Genomic DNA, 19,419 nt, shown 5'->3' on the forward strand with positions numbered 1-19,419 from the left:
CGTCCAACAGCCTTGCTCAGTGCTGTCCAGGGCGCCGGGAGGAAGCTGGGGCGGGCCTGGTGCAGAGCTCAGCAGATTCCCAGGGGCTGGGGTCCCAAACCCGGGGTCCTGTCCCCTCTCTTCCCCAGAAACCAGAGGCCAGGGGGCCATCCAGAAAGGGTTAAGTTTCCAGGACTCCTGGGCAGACTTCTGCCAGGTTCCTGGCCCAGGGCAGGCCCAGGGCGGGTAGGTGGGGGGATGAGGGTGGAGAGAGGGAGTGTGTTGGGAAACTGGAGGCCTCATATCCGAGACATGGTCACTGCCCCTCCACCCAAACCGCAGACGCTGTGGCAGCAGGAAAATCAGGGAGGCTCAGACCAAGTCCGATTGTGCAACCCTGGGGGCCAGCCCGCCGCTGGAGCCGGGAGTGCGGCCGAGTCCACTCCGGAGGTAGGACTTCAAGTTCTTACTGAAAACACATGCGTTCAGGGCGCTGGCTTCCACACACATGAGCCTGCCATGCAGCTACAATCGATCCACTTTCTGGTTCAACACCTCTGAGAGCTGGAATCGGAAGCTCGGCCCCTGGGCAGTCTCCGGCCAGAGGCGGGAGCCACGGGTGGCTCGGGGAGGGCTGAGGAGGACGAGGTGGGTGTGGAGGGCTTTTGCCAGCCTCGTGAAGTGGCGGGCTCTGCTGCTCCCCGGCGCCTCACAGTGAAATCTGTAACCAGAGAAGTGCCTCTCCCTCAGCCAGGGAACCCAGCCAAGTCCCCAATGTGGCTTATGGAGCGGGGCTGGGGTGGAGGGGAAAAGAGAGGGTCATGGGGTGAAATATGATCTGAGGGCCGCCCCAAACAGACGCAGGCGAGGAGCGGTGGATTTTCCCTTTAATGCAAAACGCGTCAGGACAAAATGAGGTGGAGAGAGTCCCGTTCTTGAGGGCATTGATGGGAGAGAGGGCAGCGTTGAAAGTCCTCTCTCCTCCAACTCACAGGGAGGCAACACCTACTCTGTTGCCTCTCATTGGGGTGGCCCCCATCCGAGGGCCAGAGCTCTGGGTCATCTTGGGCCTGAAACTTGTGGACATGGGCCAGGAGAAAGGAGTGAACCCTTCGGGTTTTTTCTCTTTTAGCTCTCAAAGGGGTACACAAGATCCACAGTCCCCTAGGAAATGAAGGGGCCATCGGAACTTGGCTTCCATGGGCTAAAAATGAGACTTGAACTACAACTTGCCCACGTTCAGACGAGGGGCAGGAAACGTAGTGAAGCTATAAATGCATGGACATGGGAGCGATTCCTCACACGAGGCCAGCTCCTCAAACCTCCTCCTCCTTCTTCCTCATCTCCAGCTTATAGACCAGCTGGTAGCCATCATCCCAGGCATAGAGCTGGCGCTCGCGGGGATTATAGCGGAGGCTGGCGTGGGCACCGTATCGGCGGGGGAAGTAAGGGAGCGCTGCCCTATCAGGGGTCAGGGTGCCGCTGGCATCGAAGGAGCACTGGATGCGGGCCCGACTGGCAGGGCGGGTGTTATAGACGACGTACAGGGTCCCACAGATGACAAAGGCAGCCTCGGCGTTCTCTCTGGGACACGGTGTGTCCCACTGCTGCTCCGTGTCCAGTGTCTGTGGGTCTAACTTGGCCAAACACAAGTGCCTGTCGTCCTCGCGGGTGGCGTAGACAGCCCACAGGCCCTCCTCGTCGGCCGCCAGGTCGATGTACGTGTCTGACGTCAGCCCGTAGGGGGGGATCAGACCCTCAGCTGGGAACACGGAACTGTCCACCACCGTGCGGTTTGCCAGGTGGAATTTGATGAGCTGCAAAGTATCCTCCAGCTCCCCACCCCCTCCAGGTCCTCCAGGAGGCCTCCGGGCATAATAAAGAAAGCCACCGTATACCAGCTGCCCTGTGCCCACCCAGGGGAAGGGGACCCGGACGCGCGAAGCTTTCCGGGCAGCCATGGCCAGGGTGAAGTCACGCAGCCTCGGGAAGACAAAGGCCGTGTCATTCTGGGTCCCGTCCAACACATAGATCTTCTCTGTGGGTCCCAGCGGGTCCTTGGTCCAGAGCCCAGCTGAGCCCCCGAAACGCTTCAGGATCTTCATGGATCTCACCTGCGAGATGGTGTAGCCGCAGTCTGTGGGGAAGGAGGAAAGCACAGGAAATACGGGCAAGAGTTAGATGCCCAACGCAGGAAGCGCCTGCTCCCAGGGTGGGCCACTGGAGAACAGTGGGCAATTGCCCAGTGGATGCCTCCACTGCTATGGGAAAAGGGTCCCCAGAAACCCTCCTTGATGGGCCCGTCATTACCGAGTTGCCCTAAAACAGATTCCAGAATATAGTGGGGCCTTGACTTACGAGTGTCCCGACTAACGAGTTTTTTGAGATACGAGCCGTCTCTCGGCCGATTTTTTGCTTTGAGTTGCGAGCTAAAATTCGGGTTATGAGCCAGCTTCAGATACCCCACCGCTAGTTGGCGCAGCGAACGTCACAGTGAAGGCCACAACATCAGCCCAGCATCACGTGTCTCACTCGTTCACTTTTTGATTTGACATACGAGTAATTTGAGTTACGAGCTCCGTCACGGAAGGAATTAAACTCATAAGTCAAGGCCCCACTGTATACAGCCAAAGGGGATGGGGGCAAGGAGGGAAGAGGGGACCGTGGCGGACAGCTCAGGATTCCCGGCGCAGGCTTGGATTCCTCCGGATGGGCCGAGGACCAGGACACAGGTTCTCGGAGCCAGGGGTCTGCCTCCAGATCGCTCACCTGTCACCATGTCGTACTTCTCATTCCTCCTGCCCTTGCCTTTGGTCCCAGGGCCTCCGGGCACCTTCTCGTTCACCTCTTCACAGGGCAGAGCTGGGTTCTGGGTCTCCAGATAGTCCACCTCCCGCTCCAGACGGTCCACTCTCCCCGCGATGGTGTCCGCCTCCGTTCGGAGGGCCTCCCGCTCCTTCTCCGCCACCTCCAGCAGCGGCAGCATCTTGTTCTTGAAGTCCCGCAGCTCAGCAGCGTGCCGGCTGCTCTGGTCCTGGCACTGGGCCAGCCGTTCCTGAAGAGATGGGGGGAGGCGGGGGGAAGGGGATGGGGGAAGGAGGAAAGGATGCAGGGTTACGACTCCCAGGCAGGGAGAGGCCCAACCAGGGAGTCAGGAATGGGGAAGAGCACACACTCAGCCGGGCAGCAACATCCCCTGCAACCTCCACAGAAAGGAAACCAGATGTTCAGAGACGCTAAATGTGCAGAAAGCCTGGCTCAGGCTCACCTAGGCCCCTGCCACCGCAGCACGTCCTCCGGCCTGCCTTCTCTGCCAGCAGGGCCCCTGAGCCACCAGCCTCTAGGCCAGCGGTTCTCAACCTGTGGGTCTCGACCCCTTTGGTGGTCGAACGACCCTTTCACAGGGGTCGCCTAAGACCATCCTGCATATCAGATATTTACATGACGATTCATAACAGTAGCAACATGACAGTTATGAAGTAGCAATGAAAATAATTTTATGGTTGGGTCACAACATGAGGAACTGTATTGAAAGGGCCAGAAGGCTGAGAACCACTGCTCTGGGTCGTCTAAGTGACGGTGGGGAGGGCTCTCTGCTCCACGGCACAATTCTCCTGGGATTAAGAGGCTCTAGACTTCAACGTGGGAAACAGGCAGAGAGTTAGTTCTCTGGGAGCTTCCAACTTGAGCAGAAGCACCGGCTCGTCCTGAGCTGCGTCCCCACAGTCCCAGCTCCAGTTTGCACTCTTCCCTCTATTCTATCGAATCCCAGGGGTAAGACGCAAAGGTCTGAATCGCTCTGTGTATGTGGGGAAGAGGGCTTAAGTTTTGAGAATCTTATTAAAAGATGGAGTTTTCTGTAGGTTCTGACAGAACCCTGTCTTGTCATCCCTCGATGCCTGAGACACGGGGTGCACCAACAAAAAAATGTGCCGCCCTGCCAGGCTGGGCTAGGAGAGGGGTCACTCACCTCTAGGGCGACTAGCCGGCGTTCCATGTACTCCACCAGGTGCTGCTGCTGTCCTCCAAGGGGTCCGGACCACGACAGAAGGAGCAGGAGGAGGAGAGGAGCGCAGGGTCCCATGGCAGCGGGAGAGTGGGGCCAGGGCAGGAGTGCACAGGCGGCCGTGTGCAGGCGCCTCTGCCCCTGGAGCCCGCGGGTGAGCCTGGGAGGCGGGCCTTCTCCTTCTGGATCTCTGGGTCTCTCTCACTCCTCTGGAATGCTTTCAGGCCTTCACGGCCCCCGCCCCCTCCTTTCTGCCAGGACTGATCAAACACAGATGGCCCCACTGCAGAGCAGCCAGAAGCCTTAACCACCTCCTGCCTAGGCTGTAGGCTCCCCGGGAGAGGAGGCGATGGAAACCCAGGGCACAGCCTTTGGGCAGTCACCCAGGAGAAGGGGGCGCTGGGGAGGCCCCAGAGAAAACTCAGCAAACTCTGCTCCCATGTTTCAGAAGGCCTCCAGCGCTGACATAAGAAATAGCCTTCATTAATCTTTCCCAGCAAGAACGGCATGGGCTGTTTTCTGCCTTGGTCAGTGGAAGCTGGAAGCGGGAGAGGAGGTTTGAGGGGAAGAGGTGGGGAAAAGGGCTACAGTGGGTCTTCTGTATCATGGTCTTCCGTAGCTCGTTGGCGCCACCTAGTGCTGAACACCAGGTATCATCTCAGGATTAACAGGGAAACCAAGGCTACCACTTCGACTTGTGGAATTTTCCACACAGCAAGCCAAGCAGACTGAATGTATAGGTGTTTTCAGCATTAAATTGCAGATTTCCCCACAAACTACACAAATACTTATGGGGCTATGCCAGCCTCTCTCCTATTTAGCCTAAAGACAAGAATATAACAGATAAAAAACAAAGTGAAAACAAAACAGGTCGTTGAGAAGTCGGTAAATTCTTGATTAACTGGGAGCATGATTGACAGCAGAGCCTTTGTATACGGCTTTCCTTGGCCTGAATGCTTTGAGGTATATTCTCTTAACTGGGGAGTGTTCAGCAAGTTCACACTAACTTTACATTCTTTATTCAGGGGGAAATCTGAAAAATATGTATGTGCAGGCTCAATCAGTATAAATGTATTATGACTTCCCTACTTATGGGAGAGGACTACTGATCATTGCTCTTGGTTACGGTCCACAAGGTGTTTCTGAATGTGTCTCATTTCTAGATCCCCACTATGACTTCAGGAGCCCCAAATGAATGAATGGCCCCTGGAGGGTTAACTGGGCCTGAAACCCGTGTCCAAAGGAGTCAACTGAACGTAGCATTTATTCAGAGACCTGCAGTGATTAACCCAGACAGACCTCTAATTCTTGATCCGGAGGAATTTTACTCCCTTTGGGATGAAGAGAACTCTGATGACAAGTGCTCCTTCTCTACAAGGACCTGGCTTCCAACCAGCTGGCGCGGAGGGGAAAGGAGCAGTCTGGTTGTGATTCTGATTTTCACTCTGCTATGTTAAGTGTCAGGTGGAACTCGCTAGGAAATGACATTTATTTAATTAGCCTGTGCCAGAGGTTTCTGCCTCTGAAAGGGCCAGATCTCCAGTGAGGGCCCTGCAACTCCATTCTTGGGAAATGTCCCCTCCCATGCCCACTCATTTCCACTGTGGAGGTCTGTATGGAAGATGAATTGGTCTCTAATACATAATGTGTCTACTGATTTCCAGGTGTATTTAGGTATCCAAAGATACCATTTGGTGACTCCCTTTGGGGATCTTGACCAGTAGAGTGCTGAAAACACAACTCAATGTAACAAAAGTAAAAGAGCCACATGAATCAGAAAATTTACCCATTTTATTGATGCATGGCAATTGCTCTACATTTTACCATATTATGTAGAAAATACTGAAAATACAAGCTACTTTGTAAAACCAAAGACAAACATTGAATCCAAAGATAAACTATGTTTTACACAATGGACCCTTTTCCCGTAGTTAGTATTAAATTTTAAATATCTATTTATTTTGTTAAAATGATTATTTTACATACTCCCTAAGTACGTCTGCATTACAAACATAGCTCAGTAATTCTCAGAAACTGCTTCTAGAGGCTCATTGTCAAAGGAAGAGCGCGACCAGAAAAGGGAGGAAGCAACGAAAGGTTAAGTCGCACACAATAACTAGCATATCAAATACACTGAATAGAGTTGGAATTCCATTGCAATATCAAGGGTTCAAAGCAGAGATACTAACATTACATAGAATGTACATAGATGTACTGCTACATGTAGTGAGATTATTTTTCAAGCTGAATCAAAACCACACATTATATAAAGTTTAGCCACAAACAATCATGAAGACATGCTGCACCATCCATCAGTTAAAAACACAATCAAAATAGGAAGCAGGCTTGGGCCATTCCTGTCACTGGGAGGCAACTTCATTTCCTAACTTAAAACAGACCACCCTAACCAGTGGGTTTTTGCATAATAATGCTGAAAAAAACGCCCGTGACTGGACTTGCCTGGCTGAGGGCCCTCAGGCTTCCCCCCTCTCCTGGAGGATGGTGGGTGGCAGACATGGAGTACTTACTCCTGGGGCTGGGAGCTGAGCACTGACTGCAGGATCACCTCCTGGGAGCTATGAAGAACTCTGGAGTGATCAGGGGTCCTGAGAGCCTAGAGTGGCTGCATTTAATTAACCCTTCCCCACCTTCTCTCTCACCCGGAAGGGGAGAAGCCGGAAGTGCACTCCTGAGAGGGCCTACAGCCTTAACGTGGTCGGAGGCCAGGCCACCCCGACGCAGGCCAGCTGCTCAAACCCCAGGGACAGGATGGAAAGCCACACGGAGCACACGGACGTTCAGCAGACACAGGTGGGTTTTTACCTGGGTGGATCTGGAATGCCAACTGACAGACTGAATGAAAAGCTCTAAAATCCCTAAAGCCACACAATGCTAGTAAGGTGATTAAGGTAACAATACAAATCTTGGCATCGTCTTTTCCCGCATCTTTAAACGGTATCTACCTACTGGACTGGGGGCAGGAGTGGAGTGTTTTGTGGTTGTTTTTCCTGCGTCTTGTTTCTTACAAAAACAACAATTCCTACCTCTTGTAAAGAAAAGGAACACAAAAGAGTTTCCATGAGAAACTAGCTCTGCCTTTGAAGCAAGAAACTCCGAATGGGCTCGGCACAAAGGAGACACAGAGACCACACACGCCGACCAGAACACGAACGCACTAGTGACAGAAACGATACTAACTGCTTGGGTATCTTGACCAGTAGAGTGCTGAAAACACGACGCAATATAATTTAAAATACACAGAAAGTGCCGACTGACACCTTCCCGGCAGGCTGTGCTGACTGCCCTCCCGGAAGCCCAGACTCCTCGCAAAGAAGAAACTCCAAATACCTTGACAGCTCCTCGGTGTTCAGCCCCAAGCAGGGCTGGCTGCCCGGGCTCCATGAAATCCCCCATCTCCATCCTGCACCTCCCTACACCATCTCCACAAAGAACCCGTCCCAGACGTATCCCTCAACTGGCATTTTCTATTCAGATGGAACATTTCTGTGCCTTAGGGTTAACTTTCTTCCCCCAAATCTTCATGGGCAGGAACATCCCATCCGCAGTACCCTCTACTTGACCCAGATCCAGGCAGGAGCTGAGAGGACAAGGGCAGTTTCACAGTCGGAAGGGCCCTGAGAATATACAAGTTGGTAAAAAGGAACCTCAAAAGCCCAGTGGCTTTGGTACTTTCTTAATATTCTTCGCTGCCACCAGGGGCATCACAAGACTCTTCGTAGTATGGGGACACGGTGAGCAATACAACAGGCTCTTTGGTATAAACACATCTGTCATATATTTTTTCAACAAGCAAATATTTTACTAGGAATGTCAGCTATCTGCAGGAAGGACTACCACATGGGAAAAGGGGGGGATCTCATTCTCAAAGTGATTGCACATCCTTTTTGGAAAGAAGAAACAATGCATATGAAATACTGGCTTGACTCCTCTCACCTGCTTCCTCAACGCTCACAGGAGCAGGCAGCCACGCAGTGAGAGAGCCACGTGGGGAAATGCTTCTGTGAGAGCGAGGCTGAGCCGCCGGAATGGAGAGGGGGCAGAGGCGGCGGGAAAGGAGGACAGCTGCTATTTGAATGTTTCCGGGTCGGCAGGGAAACTGAGAACAATGCATTTACACAGCACAGCTACTAATCCTCTTCTATCAACCCAGTGACCAGCTTTGGGTTCCCGGGGGCTTGCTGGTCCATGCTAAGGCAAGCTCACTGTAAACTCTAGAACCACTACATTATCATATAAGGCACTACAATGGGGGAGGAGGAGAGGGGGGAGGGAGGGACACACACTGACCAGCTCCTCACCAGACACACCTGTGCAAAAACAATTCCAACGGTCTCCCCTCCTGGCAGGCTTCGCCCTGCGCTTTCAGCACTACAGTAATACGCTCTAATAGAATCGCAATTAGTTCACATACATTCCAACAAGTATCAGTTCATTTTGGTTTAAATACAATGGAGACACCAATTCCATCTCCCGGGTAACACTGGAGGATCAGGTACACACGAAATACACAATTCAAGTGTAATCACTACACATTTGATTACAAATAACATGTTGGGGGAGCAGGAAAAATTGCTTATTATATTTTTCTAATCAATATGTACATATTTAATTATGCAAAATATTAAAACACCACCATTACAAAACTTCTAAAATATTTTTAAATTCAGTAATAAATTTTTAAAATATTTTTTGCAATTCCTACATGCACTTATTGTATAAGTCTTAATAAGAGAGCATTCAGTCTGCTGCTGGCATACAAAGGAAGCTAGTCTAAAGTATAAAAGCTATACACAATGTTTTCATCTGGTCTCAAGATTCTTTCGCTTTCTCCCCAAATCAATCAGAGAGAACAGAAGGGAGAGGTGAGGCGAGGAGAGAGAGAGGTGAATTATTGAAAATACTTACTAATCTTTAGGCGAAGCTCCTCAATGCCAGTAGCGCATAATACAAAGGGATTTTGCATATAATAAAACCACCACCACCATACAATAGCAACCACCTCAATGGCTTTTCCATAATAAAATCTGAGCTGAATCAGAGAACATTTTTAAAAATAATTTCAAAATTATGCATGGTGCTTCATTTAAGAAGAACACCTGGTGCGTTGTGTTTTCATGGCAGGCATGGATTCTCGCGCTGAGTTACCAGCCAACGGCGAGCTGCCTTTTTAACGCTACTTTGTAATGAACACAGAGCAATGAGAGAATCCCAATAGTAATTCAGAGCAGTACACAACCAGTTATGCAGAAATAACAATTGCCTGTTAAGTATAATGTGACATGAAAACAAAACTAAAACACTGTAAATTTAAATATCTCACAGACAAAAATAAAATTCTGAGGAGAAGTGCCTGATAGGAAAATAAGGACTTGTGAAAGCTACTCTTAAAATAGGCAATTAAGTCTTGGTTTTTAAACAAGCAAAAAGCAATGATTTTTTTTTTCTCACTAACAGACTCCAAGTCCTTCTATCAGCATTTTTCCTCTGACCAGTAACTACAATAAAACAAAGTTAAATAAAGAGGGGCTTCACTTGTTTTTAAAAGCATTTATAGAAACAAAGTCAGAGAGAAAATATTTTTCAAGGGGTGACTTCAGAATGACCTCTCTCCCGTGGTCACTGCAGAAGATGGGCATCTGAACTCTTCCAAATACCAGAATGCTGTCGCAAAAATAAGGAATTAAAAACAGGCGGACCTGGGAGACTACAACAATGCAGTCAACACTGAGACAGGTTCCCCAGAGAAAAACCTTCTGTCAGTGGGCCCTGCAGAGCGAGGGGCTGGCTAAGGAGTTTCAGGAGAGAGTAGGGGAGGAGCTGAGCACAGCCCATTCTGCAGAACTCAGGGTCAGAGAGGGCAGCCACGGCCCCTCCTCCCTCATGCTCACCAACTACAAGTAGGAATACTGGCTGATCTTGGTAGGGCTCAGTGGGTATCCAGTGTAAATTGTTGAGCCTCGGGACGAGCCAATGTAGGACTGGGTGGCAAACTGGTGTTGGTACTGAGCAGGGGCCACACTGGCAGAGGTGAGGAGGCTGGGCCCCACACTGACAGGGACCTGGTGCACCAGAGTGCTGGGGTGGGTGGTATAGGCTGCAGCGTGCCTTGAGGAGCCCTGGGGGGAGAAGAGATGAGCAATGGAGCTGGTGGAGCCCAGTGCAGCAGCAGAGGTGGGGGCAGCGTACGTATACAGGTGAGGCTGGCTTGGCAAGTGAGCAGGGGCTGGGGCCAGGTGTGGGTGCCCCGTCGAGTGTATCGGGCTGCCATGCTGGAAGGCGTAGGGGGCTTGGGAGAGCGGGGCCACGAATGCCTGCTGTCTGCGGGGGGCAGGGTTGCTGCTTCTTTCCTGCGAGGTTGGAGCTGACGATGACTGCTGGTTCTGGAAGGAGGAAGAAGGGAGTCAGGCATCTCACAGTCACTCTGGTTCAGGGCACCGAAGGCCAAGCTGAGAGCTGAGGTCCTAACTTCCGCTGCCGCTGGGCTGCCAGAGTACTGACCTCCCAGAGGGCTGTGCTGTCAGGAGGCAGCCGTCCAGCCCTCTGCCTCCTGGCAGCACATCCTAGCCCAGCCCAGATGGCAGCGCCTTGCTCTTAAGCATGACAAGAAGGCGGGTCAGGAGTCCGGAGGGCTACCCACTCCTGCAAGTTAGTAACTGGTGGCTCCACTCACCCTAGTCTGGCGTCAGTGAGTCTGCATTTTTCCTAACCTTTCTTTCTTGGCAATGTTTTCTTTTGTTCTCCTCTAAGTTCTTCATCTCCCTCGTGAATTGTGGAGCCTAAAACACATGCACTAACTCGAATTTACATTTGCACTTACATGCGTGTGCTCTCACACATGCACACACACACACACACATGCAGTTACATCCTCATATGTGCACTTTCTCACTACTAGGGGACAACACACAGGCACCAGAATTTGAGCTGAGGAAGTGTGAATGCAGATAGAATAGTGACCCCTCCCCTGTACCCTATCAGAGGATCGGATGGGAGGAAAAGGCCCCAAATCCTGCACTCACACAACATGTAGGAGTAGAACTGGTGATAAGGTGGCCAGAAAGCTTTTCCCTGTCTCTTGCTTCAAGCAGTGTGAGGCTCATGTTATTTATGATCTGGGAGATGAAGCAGGAGAATCTGGTCTCAAAGCGTGTGGTGGTGCAGAACCAGACACAGACTAAAGCGCCTTAGGCTCCTTCTGCATTCCAGACATTTCTCTCATCTCCCAGGACAGACAGGACAGTCTGATGGAAACCCTGGGATGTGCATCCTGCACACACTTACACACGGATGAACAGACAGCATGTGCGGATCTGACACGGGCCACAGACCACACCGTTTGACACAAAAGGAGCTTCATTGGGCTTTATTCAGCAGTCCAGCCAGAAGTGGGGTTCTCCAGAGAGTAACAACAGGGGGGGCCCCAAACAGAAGCCAGCAGCCCCTGGCGCTTACCTGGCTGAGGTTGAGTGGCTGTGCTGCGCTGGTCCCCCCGCGCTGCGCTCGGTACCCGGTGGGGGTGATACAGCATCCAGAGGACTGCCCACTCACCGAGGCCACGGGCTTGGTCTTAGTGCTCAGGAGACCTAAGAGAGGGCAGGCCTGCGTTAGGTACGAAGAGACATGGCTCAGACATGGGCTGAGCCTCAGATGGCATCGCACAGCGTCATCAGTCCACGTCTGCCTGAGGCTTATGGAGTGAAGGTGTCAGGTGTATCTTATTTCCTGATTCCATGGACACCGGCACACACTCTATTTCCCTTGCCCTCCTGCCTTGCTCCAAAGCTCAGAAAGGGTCCTCGCCACGCTCAGTGCAGCAGATACTCTCTGACCTTCTGCAGGTGCCAAGTAGGAACTGAAATACAAGCAAAGCCCAGTTCCTACCCCGAGGAGCCTGGCTTTATGTAGGAAGGGAGTAAACAAGTGTAGAAAGGACGTGAAGCTGAGTACGATACTGGTGATAGTCGGACAGCTGAATATTCACAGGGTTGAAAGGAAGGCAACGTTGTATCTGTGGGCACTCACTGTCTTCAAATTCTAAGAAACTGCAGGGTAGCTGAGTAAGCAAGTTCACCTTCCAGCACTCTGCGTCCTCCTGCCCCCCCACTGGGAGGCTGGAGCAGTGATTCAGTGACTGCGGAGCAGCCTACATGCTTGGGACCCAACCGTGACCAGAGCTCCTCATCTTCTCGCTTGGGGCCTGGCGTCGGGAAGGTCTGCTTTGTCGACAATGGACAGTGGTCTACACCTAACGCGATACCCTCAGATTAGAGGCAGTAGCGTAACTCATTGTAAAACACTAATGCCCACGAGGACGGCACAGAGAGCTATGCTGACACCAGAAATGCACGCTCCCCTTCTTCAGGTGTAAGTTTCCGCTGGAAAACAGCTGCCTAGTCAGGGACTACGTATCCCGGGCCCCCTTGCTCTGGGTGGCCTGTGAGTAGTTGTCACTATTTCTAGGGCTAAAGAGGTGAACAAATGTGTGTGCCTTCCCCAAACTCTCTCCCTCTTTCTGACTGGATGCTGAGGAGGCCAAGCTCTGGTCCTTAACTCACCGCAGGCCTGCCAACCAGAAACACTCGTATGGGAAGTCATGTGAGAAGGAAACCTCAGTGTGTTGAGCCGGGGAACCCTGGGGCTTGGTACTGCAGTGAGCATTACCCAAATCTGAACCAAGAAGCCTAAGCCCAGCATCTAACAGCAAAAAAGATGGAGGGATCAGGCTGATAATAAAGCCCACAAAAGGACTGCTGCTATGACATTAGCAGAGAAAAGGACTAAAGTTCCTATTGTTTTCCAAAAACACTTTTGCAGTCATTTTTAATATTATCAGTTCCTGTCCACTTCTAGATTGTCAAAATCAAATCACCTATGGCAAAACAACAACAAAACACTGCTAATTCTCCCTGCCACGTAACATATGTCTTGTCAACTTTCTCCCATCAACTGTGAGTGTATTTGTGAGACTACACATTCGTTTTTATATTAATCCAAGCAAAATAAACACAGGAAGAGAAACTGACGGCCAAAATTAATTTCACCACACAAGGAACGAGTTTCTGAATGAAGTAATCTGTAAGGAAATCTATGCACGGTCTCCACCATTGGCACAAGTAAACGATAGCAAAATGTGAAGGATACACGCATCAAAGGAGACCTCAACTCCGGCTGGAGACTCACCCGAGGCCTGGGTGGCTACAGTGCAGTCACCAAGCTGCGTCTTCAGCGGAGGCACAATGATGGTGCGGGTGCCAGCGCCGTCGCCCACGCCTCTGCCCGGCCCCTCCACAAGGGGCCCGCTATTGCCCCGGAGAGCGCTCAGGTTCTCGGTGGAGTACGGGCTGCTCAGGGAAGAGTCCGAGTCGGGAGAGTCATTGACAGTGACGTAGCTGATGACATTGGACCTTGCCTTCAGCCCGGAGCTGAGGAGGAGAAAATACATGAAAATTCAGCCTCCTTCTAGCCATGTTTCTTTGATGGTCTCTGGTCCTCCCATGGTAACGATGATGATGATGATGACGACAATGACAGTGACAATGGTAATAATAATAGCAGCAGCAAACTTCTGAAGGACTGTTCTTACCCTCTACATACATCTCACTGAATACTCGGAACACTTCTATGAAGTAGCTACTATTATCCTTATTTTGAAGATGAGGAAACTGAGGCATAGGAAAAAGAAGAAACTTGACCAAGGGGACACAGTGATCAGACAGGATTCAGACCCAGGACAGAATGGCTCCAGAGTACACGCCTCTAACAACGATTCATGTGGCCTCAGCCATTCCCATTCCCACTTGCCTGAAGCCAACAGTTTACAGCCAAGGGTAGCAGCCACCAAGACAGTGAACCATTCACCCCTCTTACCTATTGGGCTTGTATTTGTTGTCCTCCTCCTCGTCGGTGTCACTGCGGATAGTGATGACACTCACAGGAGGGCTGGGAGTATCTGGAATGATGATTGGCTGATGCTGATCTTGGACAGGGACTAGGGAGTTATAGGAAGATGTGGTACGGAGGGGACTGCTCCCAACCAGGGAATAGACTTGAGAAGGCAGAACATCCAGAGAAGACCTGTAGGAAAAGATCGGAAGAAAGACCATTCAGTTCTTGGCCCCCAAAACTGTGTACAATCTTTTTTCCAAAACTCTCTCCAATTTGCTCTTTGATTCCTTTTTACCTAATCATTAAGCCAATACACTTAACTATAAAAGTTCCAATAAAAAAATAAACTAGCCACTCTAGCCAGAGTTTCCAGGCACAAGCACACCAAAATACAACATAAATCTTATTTTTATATGCGCTTTACCCCAGGTTAACTTTCCCTCTGTAAAGTGGGCAGAAGAAAACCAAACTGCAGCCTCAAGGCCAGGGTCCCAGGTGGCAGCAGAGAGAAGGGATCAGCACAGCCAGGACCACCTGGTGCGCACGCCCAGAGGAGAGGGTAGCTCCTCCTCGGCCTGGCAGCACTCGCTGCCTCGTTCCAAAGTGTCCACACACAACACGCTACGTGCGGGGCCGCATCGCTCCCAAACTGGCCCCGCTGAACTCCCCGCTCCAGCGAGACTTACTTAGAGGAGCCCGGAGCCGACTGCTTGTTCTTCTTTGAAGGCAGGGAACTGGATTGCTGCTGTCTGACGACGTGGGCAACGCCAACATTCAGGGGCTGCGCAGTGGCCAGTGTCACGTGGCTGGTGAGCAAGGACGGCGGCTGCATGACGGTGCTGTACTGGCTGCCATGCGAGTGGGCACTCCTGCATCCACAGGAAGAGATGGAGAAGAGTGAATGCCCCAGACACTGCAGACCAGGGCCAAAGAGCCCAAAGGAGCTGCATTGGCTTGGTCATGTGACACGTGGACCACAAGGCTGTAGGCTTTCCCTGGAGGGTTCCTAATTGCATCAGACTCCCTTTAAATCTGAAGTCCACGATTCCTGACTTAGCACCCATTATTTTCCTGAATTCAAAGTCTGCTTAAACTCCATCTCCTAGCCTGATATGGGTTCTCCTCTTGAAGGATTTCAAACAGAGATAAATCTCTCCATTCCTTCATTTTCTCCCCAAATCACCAGGTGCCCCTGCCCTGGGGGACCTGCCCTTGCACATCTCCCAGCGAGGAACTTGCCTCCAGTCTGCGAGCTGCTGGCCTCCGCCCATGGCCTCTGGGATCACTGCCGTGGGCTGGACGGAGTTGTGCAGAGCTACTCCAGGCAACTGTTGCCAAGTTGAAGGCAGGAGGATCTGTTGGGTTCCTCCGGGCCAAGCCTGCTGCAAGGAAACACACAGAAAGATCCAGACTGGACTCATTCTTGGCTTTCTCTTTGTGTTTTTTTTAGATGAAAGAAAAATTCACTTCTTAAAAGAAGTCACTTGTAGATTATTAACTTGCAGAGATTAAAAAAGAAAGATCAGAGGGGCTCAAGGTTATACGTCTTACGTTTAGGAAAGAGAACATGCTGCTTTCTCTCGGCCACCTCCACAACCTGACCCTGGTTAGAGACTCTATTGTATATACTCTAGAGCAGTGGTTCTCAACCTTCCGAAGGCCGCGACCCTTTAATACAGTTCCTCATGTTGTGGTGACCCCCAACCATAAAATTATTTTCGTTGCTACTTCATAACTGTAATTTTGCTACTGTTATGAATCGTAATGTAAATATCTGATATGCAGGATGTATTTTCAGGGGTCGCGACCCACAGGTTGAGAACCGCTGCTCTAGAGCAAAGGGGTCTGGAAGTTCAGAGGTCAACTCTGGTTCAGTGCTGGAGTACCGTTTGTGCAGAGATTTAAAGAACATCCCAGAAAGTGTTAAGACGGCTCCCTTGAGATTCAAAATAGGAATGTAAATTTTGAGCGCCAATCAGATAAGACATCAGATCCATCAAACCCATAAAACAAAGGGGAGAATTGTTCCTTTTTTGAAAAGGTAGTACTTGGAGAATGGAGCCAGATGTGGATGACCGAAGGCCAAAATCCTTTGGCAATCGAGCTGGTGCCAGCAAGAGAAAGCTGACTCCATCATTTATAGCCATTTAGTAGAATTTTAAAATAAGGCAGTAAGTAAAATATTTATGAAACAGATGCAGAGAGCACCATATTTTGTTTTATAGTTACCTAAAACATATTGTTTTATGTATCATTTGTGGAAACATATTTCAACATAAAACTAATCACTACAAGAAAATATATCATTTCTAGTTTTTCACAAGCCAGGTCACTTGAAATAGACAGCAACGGATATGTTGTCTGTACTCCTTACAGAAATTCTGGCATTTTCTAAAAAAAATACCAACAGATTTGAAAGTTTCTTTTTAAAACCTGAAGTCTACAGTACTATAATCACCTACAGTGCTTAGGTACATATGGTTCTATTTCTTGCATTTCAAACTGCAAGGCCATCAGACACTGTTTGAAAAATACTTCTGCAAGTAACAGATCCACTTGTTACCAATACTGGTTCCAAACAAGAAGCCTTCAAAGCAGAGAAACTGCAAACATGTTTGCTACCATAAGCAGAATTTAAAACAAAACAAAAAAATAAGAGAAGTATGTTAAGTCACACCATGCGTCTTTCCATAAGCCAACACCTGCACGAGACAAAGCATGTAGTTTAATACAAAGCAAGAAATAACATTCCAACGCGAGGCAGAAATCTGGCGTTCCAAGCGACGAAACTGTTTTGACAGAAGAAGAACAAAAATAAGCGAAGCTTAGCAAACGGCCAGTGCGAACTTAAGAGAAGCGGAGAGGAGAAATGCCAACTACCTTCCCAACGCAGACCCTACAGGTGAGCAATCCAGACCAGTGGCTTGGATCAGTCCAGTTGGAAATATATCTGACTTCCTTGCACTTAGGTGTTATGCTTATGATATAATTTATCTGGAGGCGATAAAGGGCTTTTTAAACTGAAAACCAAACAAATTCCAACAACCAAAGTATGTTTTTGGAAGTGCTTTCACTCAGACGAGTCCTTGAGAAACAAGAGAACTTGAAAGCCTCTCTGAAGGACTGCAGAAGTATTGGGACTCCTGGTATCAGGTAAGTTTTAAGTGCTTGCCTGCTTTTAAATTTCAAAGTAATGAAATGATGGACGTCCAATAAATAATCCTAACTCTCCCAAACAACACAGAAAAAAAAACACTCTTAAAGTTACAAATCCTGAAATACTCCTCAAAGTGCTGTTTGTATGTTCTTCCTCTCTCTAAGCCCCCTACTACTACATTCACAGCTGTATTTAATAAGTTTTCCTCAGAATTCTTAGTAACAAATCTTGTATCTGCATAAAATTTTTGATCCATATTTTCACCTTTGTATAAAGACTTCTTTGTAAAATAATTTATCCATAAACCCCTAAAAATGAGTTCACCTTTATTTCAATCAACAAATACGATCTACAGTGATTCTAAGGCAATATCTTTCAATGGAAGATATAAACTGCTACTGATCGTGAGTGGCAAAAAGAGGAAAGTTAATAGCAACAGATGAAGCAATAAATTGAGAGCATCTTAAACATGTCTACAGCACAGAAGTTTTAGAAGCTTAAAACAGCAAATAAAGAAGGACGCTAACTTGCAAGCAGTTCAGATTTTGGCCACCTGGGTGCCTGCAGCAGAGCCACACTAACGGCCATTTCTTCCCTCTCAAGCAGCAGAGGTCAAAGATTGGGCAGAAGACAGACGGTGCTGGGCTCTTCTGAGCTACACCAAGAGCCTTTCCCACACTAGGCTGGCAAAGAGTCAGGGCCTGGCTCCAGACAGAGCCACACGGCACCCCAAAGTCAAACGGCATCTCAGCAAATGGGGAGGAAAACAATGAGACATTGAAGATGCAGCGAGAACACAGCCACAAGATGGCACATGCTTCCATGCCCTCTGCAAAGACCAAGTTGAACATGTTTTTGAAAAAATGAGAAAACAGAACAAAAACGAAAAAAATAAAAAAGAAAGAAACCAAAGAAAACAAAAACTCCGTTAGTAACAATCAAGTGAGGGAATTACCAGTACAGCAGCGGTCTGTTCAACCAGCGCCGGCCGGCCGGCTGCGCAGCTCAGAGTAAAGGGCACCGCATACTGCGGTGTGATGGTGGCTACTTGAGGGTGGAGAGTTGCTACCATTAGTGGTGTACAGCTTCCCTGAAACGTAGATTAGGCAGGTGAGTGAAACAAACACGGAGGCAGGTTATCTGGATTCAGCAGGGCTCTCATTCCCCCCAAGTTATTACCAACAATAAGCAGTAATTCATTTCCTATCACCTGGAACGCACGTACCAAACACAACTTTCCCCTTCAAACTCTGCACAGCAGGGGCCCACTGGGTCAAAGGTCAATGGCCTAAAGCAAAAAAAGTATAGGCATCCTTCTTGGGCCAGATTCAGAGGGTCAGTTCTACCAAACTCAGTTCAAAAGGCGGGTGTTAGGAAGTCCTGCTCGCAAATTAGGGGGCTGGGATTTCAGAATTGCCCATGTGTCACAGGCCATAAACATTTACACACAGAATGGAAAGTATATATACTATTGTCGCTTGTACGAATACTCGATGATTTTCTTGACCTCTTAGCTGTGAGTTCCGGGGCAGGTACAAAGACTCAAAGCTCTCTACAGGCCAGCGAGGCACAGGGAATAAAGGCATGTGATGCTTGAAGAGGCGTCTCATACACCCAGCCTCTCAACTGTGGTGAAATCCTGCAAGAGGGACCAAAGGGGACGCCAGGGAGCAAAAGGGGAGCCTTTCATTTTTAGACTCACAATGTTGTTACACATGGACTGACCTCTAAAAGCGCCCACGTAAGAAATTAACTTCCTCTCACAGAATGAGAGTATATTTACTCAAAAGACAATTTCTCCAAGTCTGGCCATCTGTCCCTGCAAGTCTAAGGCAGATGTTGGCAGAGGTGGGATGAGTACACTGTTCCATTGTAGATGTTTCGCTTCAAGTCCACTGAATCATGGCCAAGGAAGATCTTACACTCAAAGCAAACACCGTTTTGTAGGACAAAATACCCGATTCTCAACAGCGCTTCAGCGACACAGATACACGCAGCTGGCTCTTACCTGCGTGAGCACTCCCGACGGGATCTGCAGTGGCTGAGCCGCTGGCGCCTGGGGGACGATCGGCACAGCGTTATCCATCCTCACAGGGAACCCAGAATGCTTTGTCGTGGCCTGTAGTCCAGCTGCGGAAAACAGCATCACAGTTCAACTGCTTTGCTAGGTCTGGGGCTACTGTTTGCTTACTAGGGGTGTAGGGGGTGTTTGTTTTTAGCTTTTCTGTTCGAATAACCTGCCACTTAAGTTTTAGTTCTAGACACTTAAGACAAAGTAGTTTCATGGAAGTCTGGGGTGTTAAGGAAAGGGAGACATGGTCCCTTCAGGTGGGATTAATGAAAAGATGTCTGATACACGGAAGGCTGATTT

At 49.5% G+C, this 19,419-nt stretch overlaps 2 protein-coding genes across 5 annotated transcripts in view; both read right to left on the reverse strand.

The window, feature by feature from the left end:
• Positions 1 to 848: 848 nt before the first annotated feature.
• On the reverse strand, positions 849 to 4,140 carry OLFML3 (olfactomedin like 3). The gene is made up of 3 exons (XM_006092493.3): positions 3,950 to 4,140; positions 2,749 to 3,034; positions 849 to 2,116 (listed from the first exon to the last, which is right to left on the reverse strand). Exons 1-3 carry the CDS (start codon positions 4,061 to 4,063, stop codon positions 1,296 to 1,298), a joined length of 1,221 nt encoding a protein of 406 aa, XP_006092555.1. The 5' UTR covers positions 4,064 to 4,140; the 3' UTR covers positions 849 to 1,295.
• A 1,616-nt stretch (positions 4,141 to 5,756) lies between these two features.
• HIPK1 (homeodomain interacting protein kinase 1) overlaps positions 5,757 to 19,419 on the reverse strand; it is a 46,851-nt gene continuing 33,188 nt past the window's right edge. For 3 of the 4 annotated variants that reach the window (XM_023757032.1, XM_023757035.1, XM_023757033.1), the window contains 8 exons: positions 19,057 to 19,178; positions 18,004 to 18,138; positions 15,131 to 15,273; positions 14,578 to 14,760; positions 13,874 to 14,080; positions 13,187 to 13,428; positions 11,459 to 11,589; positions 5,757 to 10,386 (listed from right to left, as the gene is read on the reverse strand). In XM_023757032.1, the coding sequence (XP_023612800.1) occupies positions 9,898 to 10,386; positions 11,459 to 11,589; positions 13,187 to 13,428; positions 13,874 to 14,080; positions 14,578 to 14,760; positions 15,131 to 15,273; positions 18,004 to 18,138; positions 19,057 to 19,178 (1,652 nt within the window). In that variant the 3' untranslated portion in view covers positions 5,757 to 9,897. The remainder of the gene's footprint in view (positions 10,387 to 11,458; positions 11,590 to 13,186; positions 13,429 to 13,873; positions 14,081 to 14,577; positions 14,761 to 15,130; positions 15,274 to 18,003; positions 18,139 to 19,056; positions 19,179 to 19,419) is intronic. The other variant, XM_023757034.1, reaches the window with a different exon arrangement.

The sequence above is a fragment of the Myotis lucifugus genome, unplaced genomic scaffold, assembly GCF_000147115.1.
Source record: "Myotis lucifugus unplaced genomic scaffold, Myoluc2.0 scaffold_101, whole genome shotgun sequence".
NCBI classification, from domain to species: domain Eukaryota; kingdom Metazoa; phylum Chordata; class Mammalia; order Chiroptera; family Vespertilionidae; genus Myotis; species Myotis lucifugus.

Coding starts and splice junctions, on each gene's coding strand:
- OLFML3 (XM_006092493.3), bottom strand. CDS start 4,063: ATGGGACCCTGCGCTCCTCTCCTCCTCCTGCTCCTTCTGTCGTGGTCC. Junction 3,035..3,949: donor GCCGGCTAGTCGCCCTAGAG/GTGAGTGACCCC, acceptor CCATCTCTTCAG/GAACGGCTGGCCCAGTGCCA. Junction 2,117..2,748: donor GAAGTACGACATGGTGACAG/GTGAGCGATCTG, acceptor CCTTCCCCACAG/ACTGCGGCTACACCATCTCG.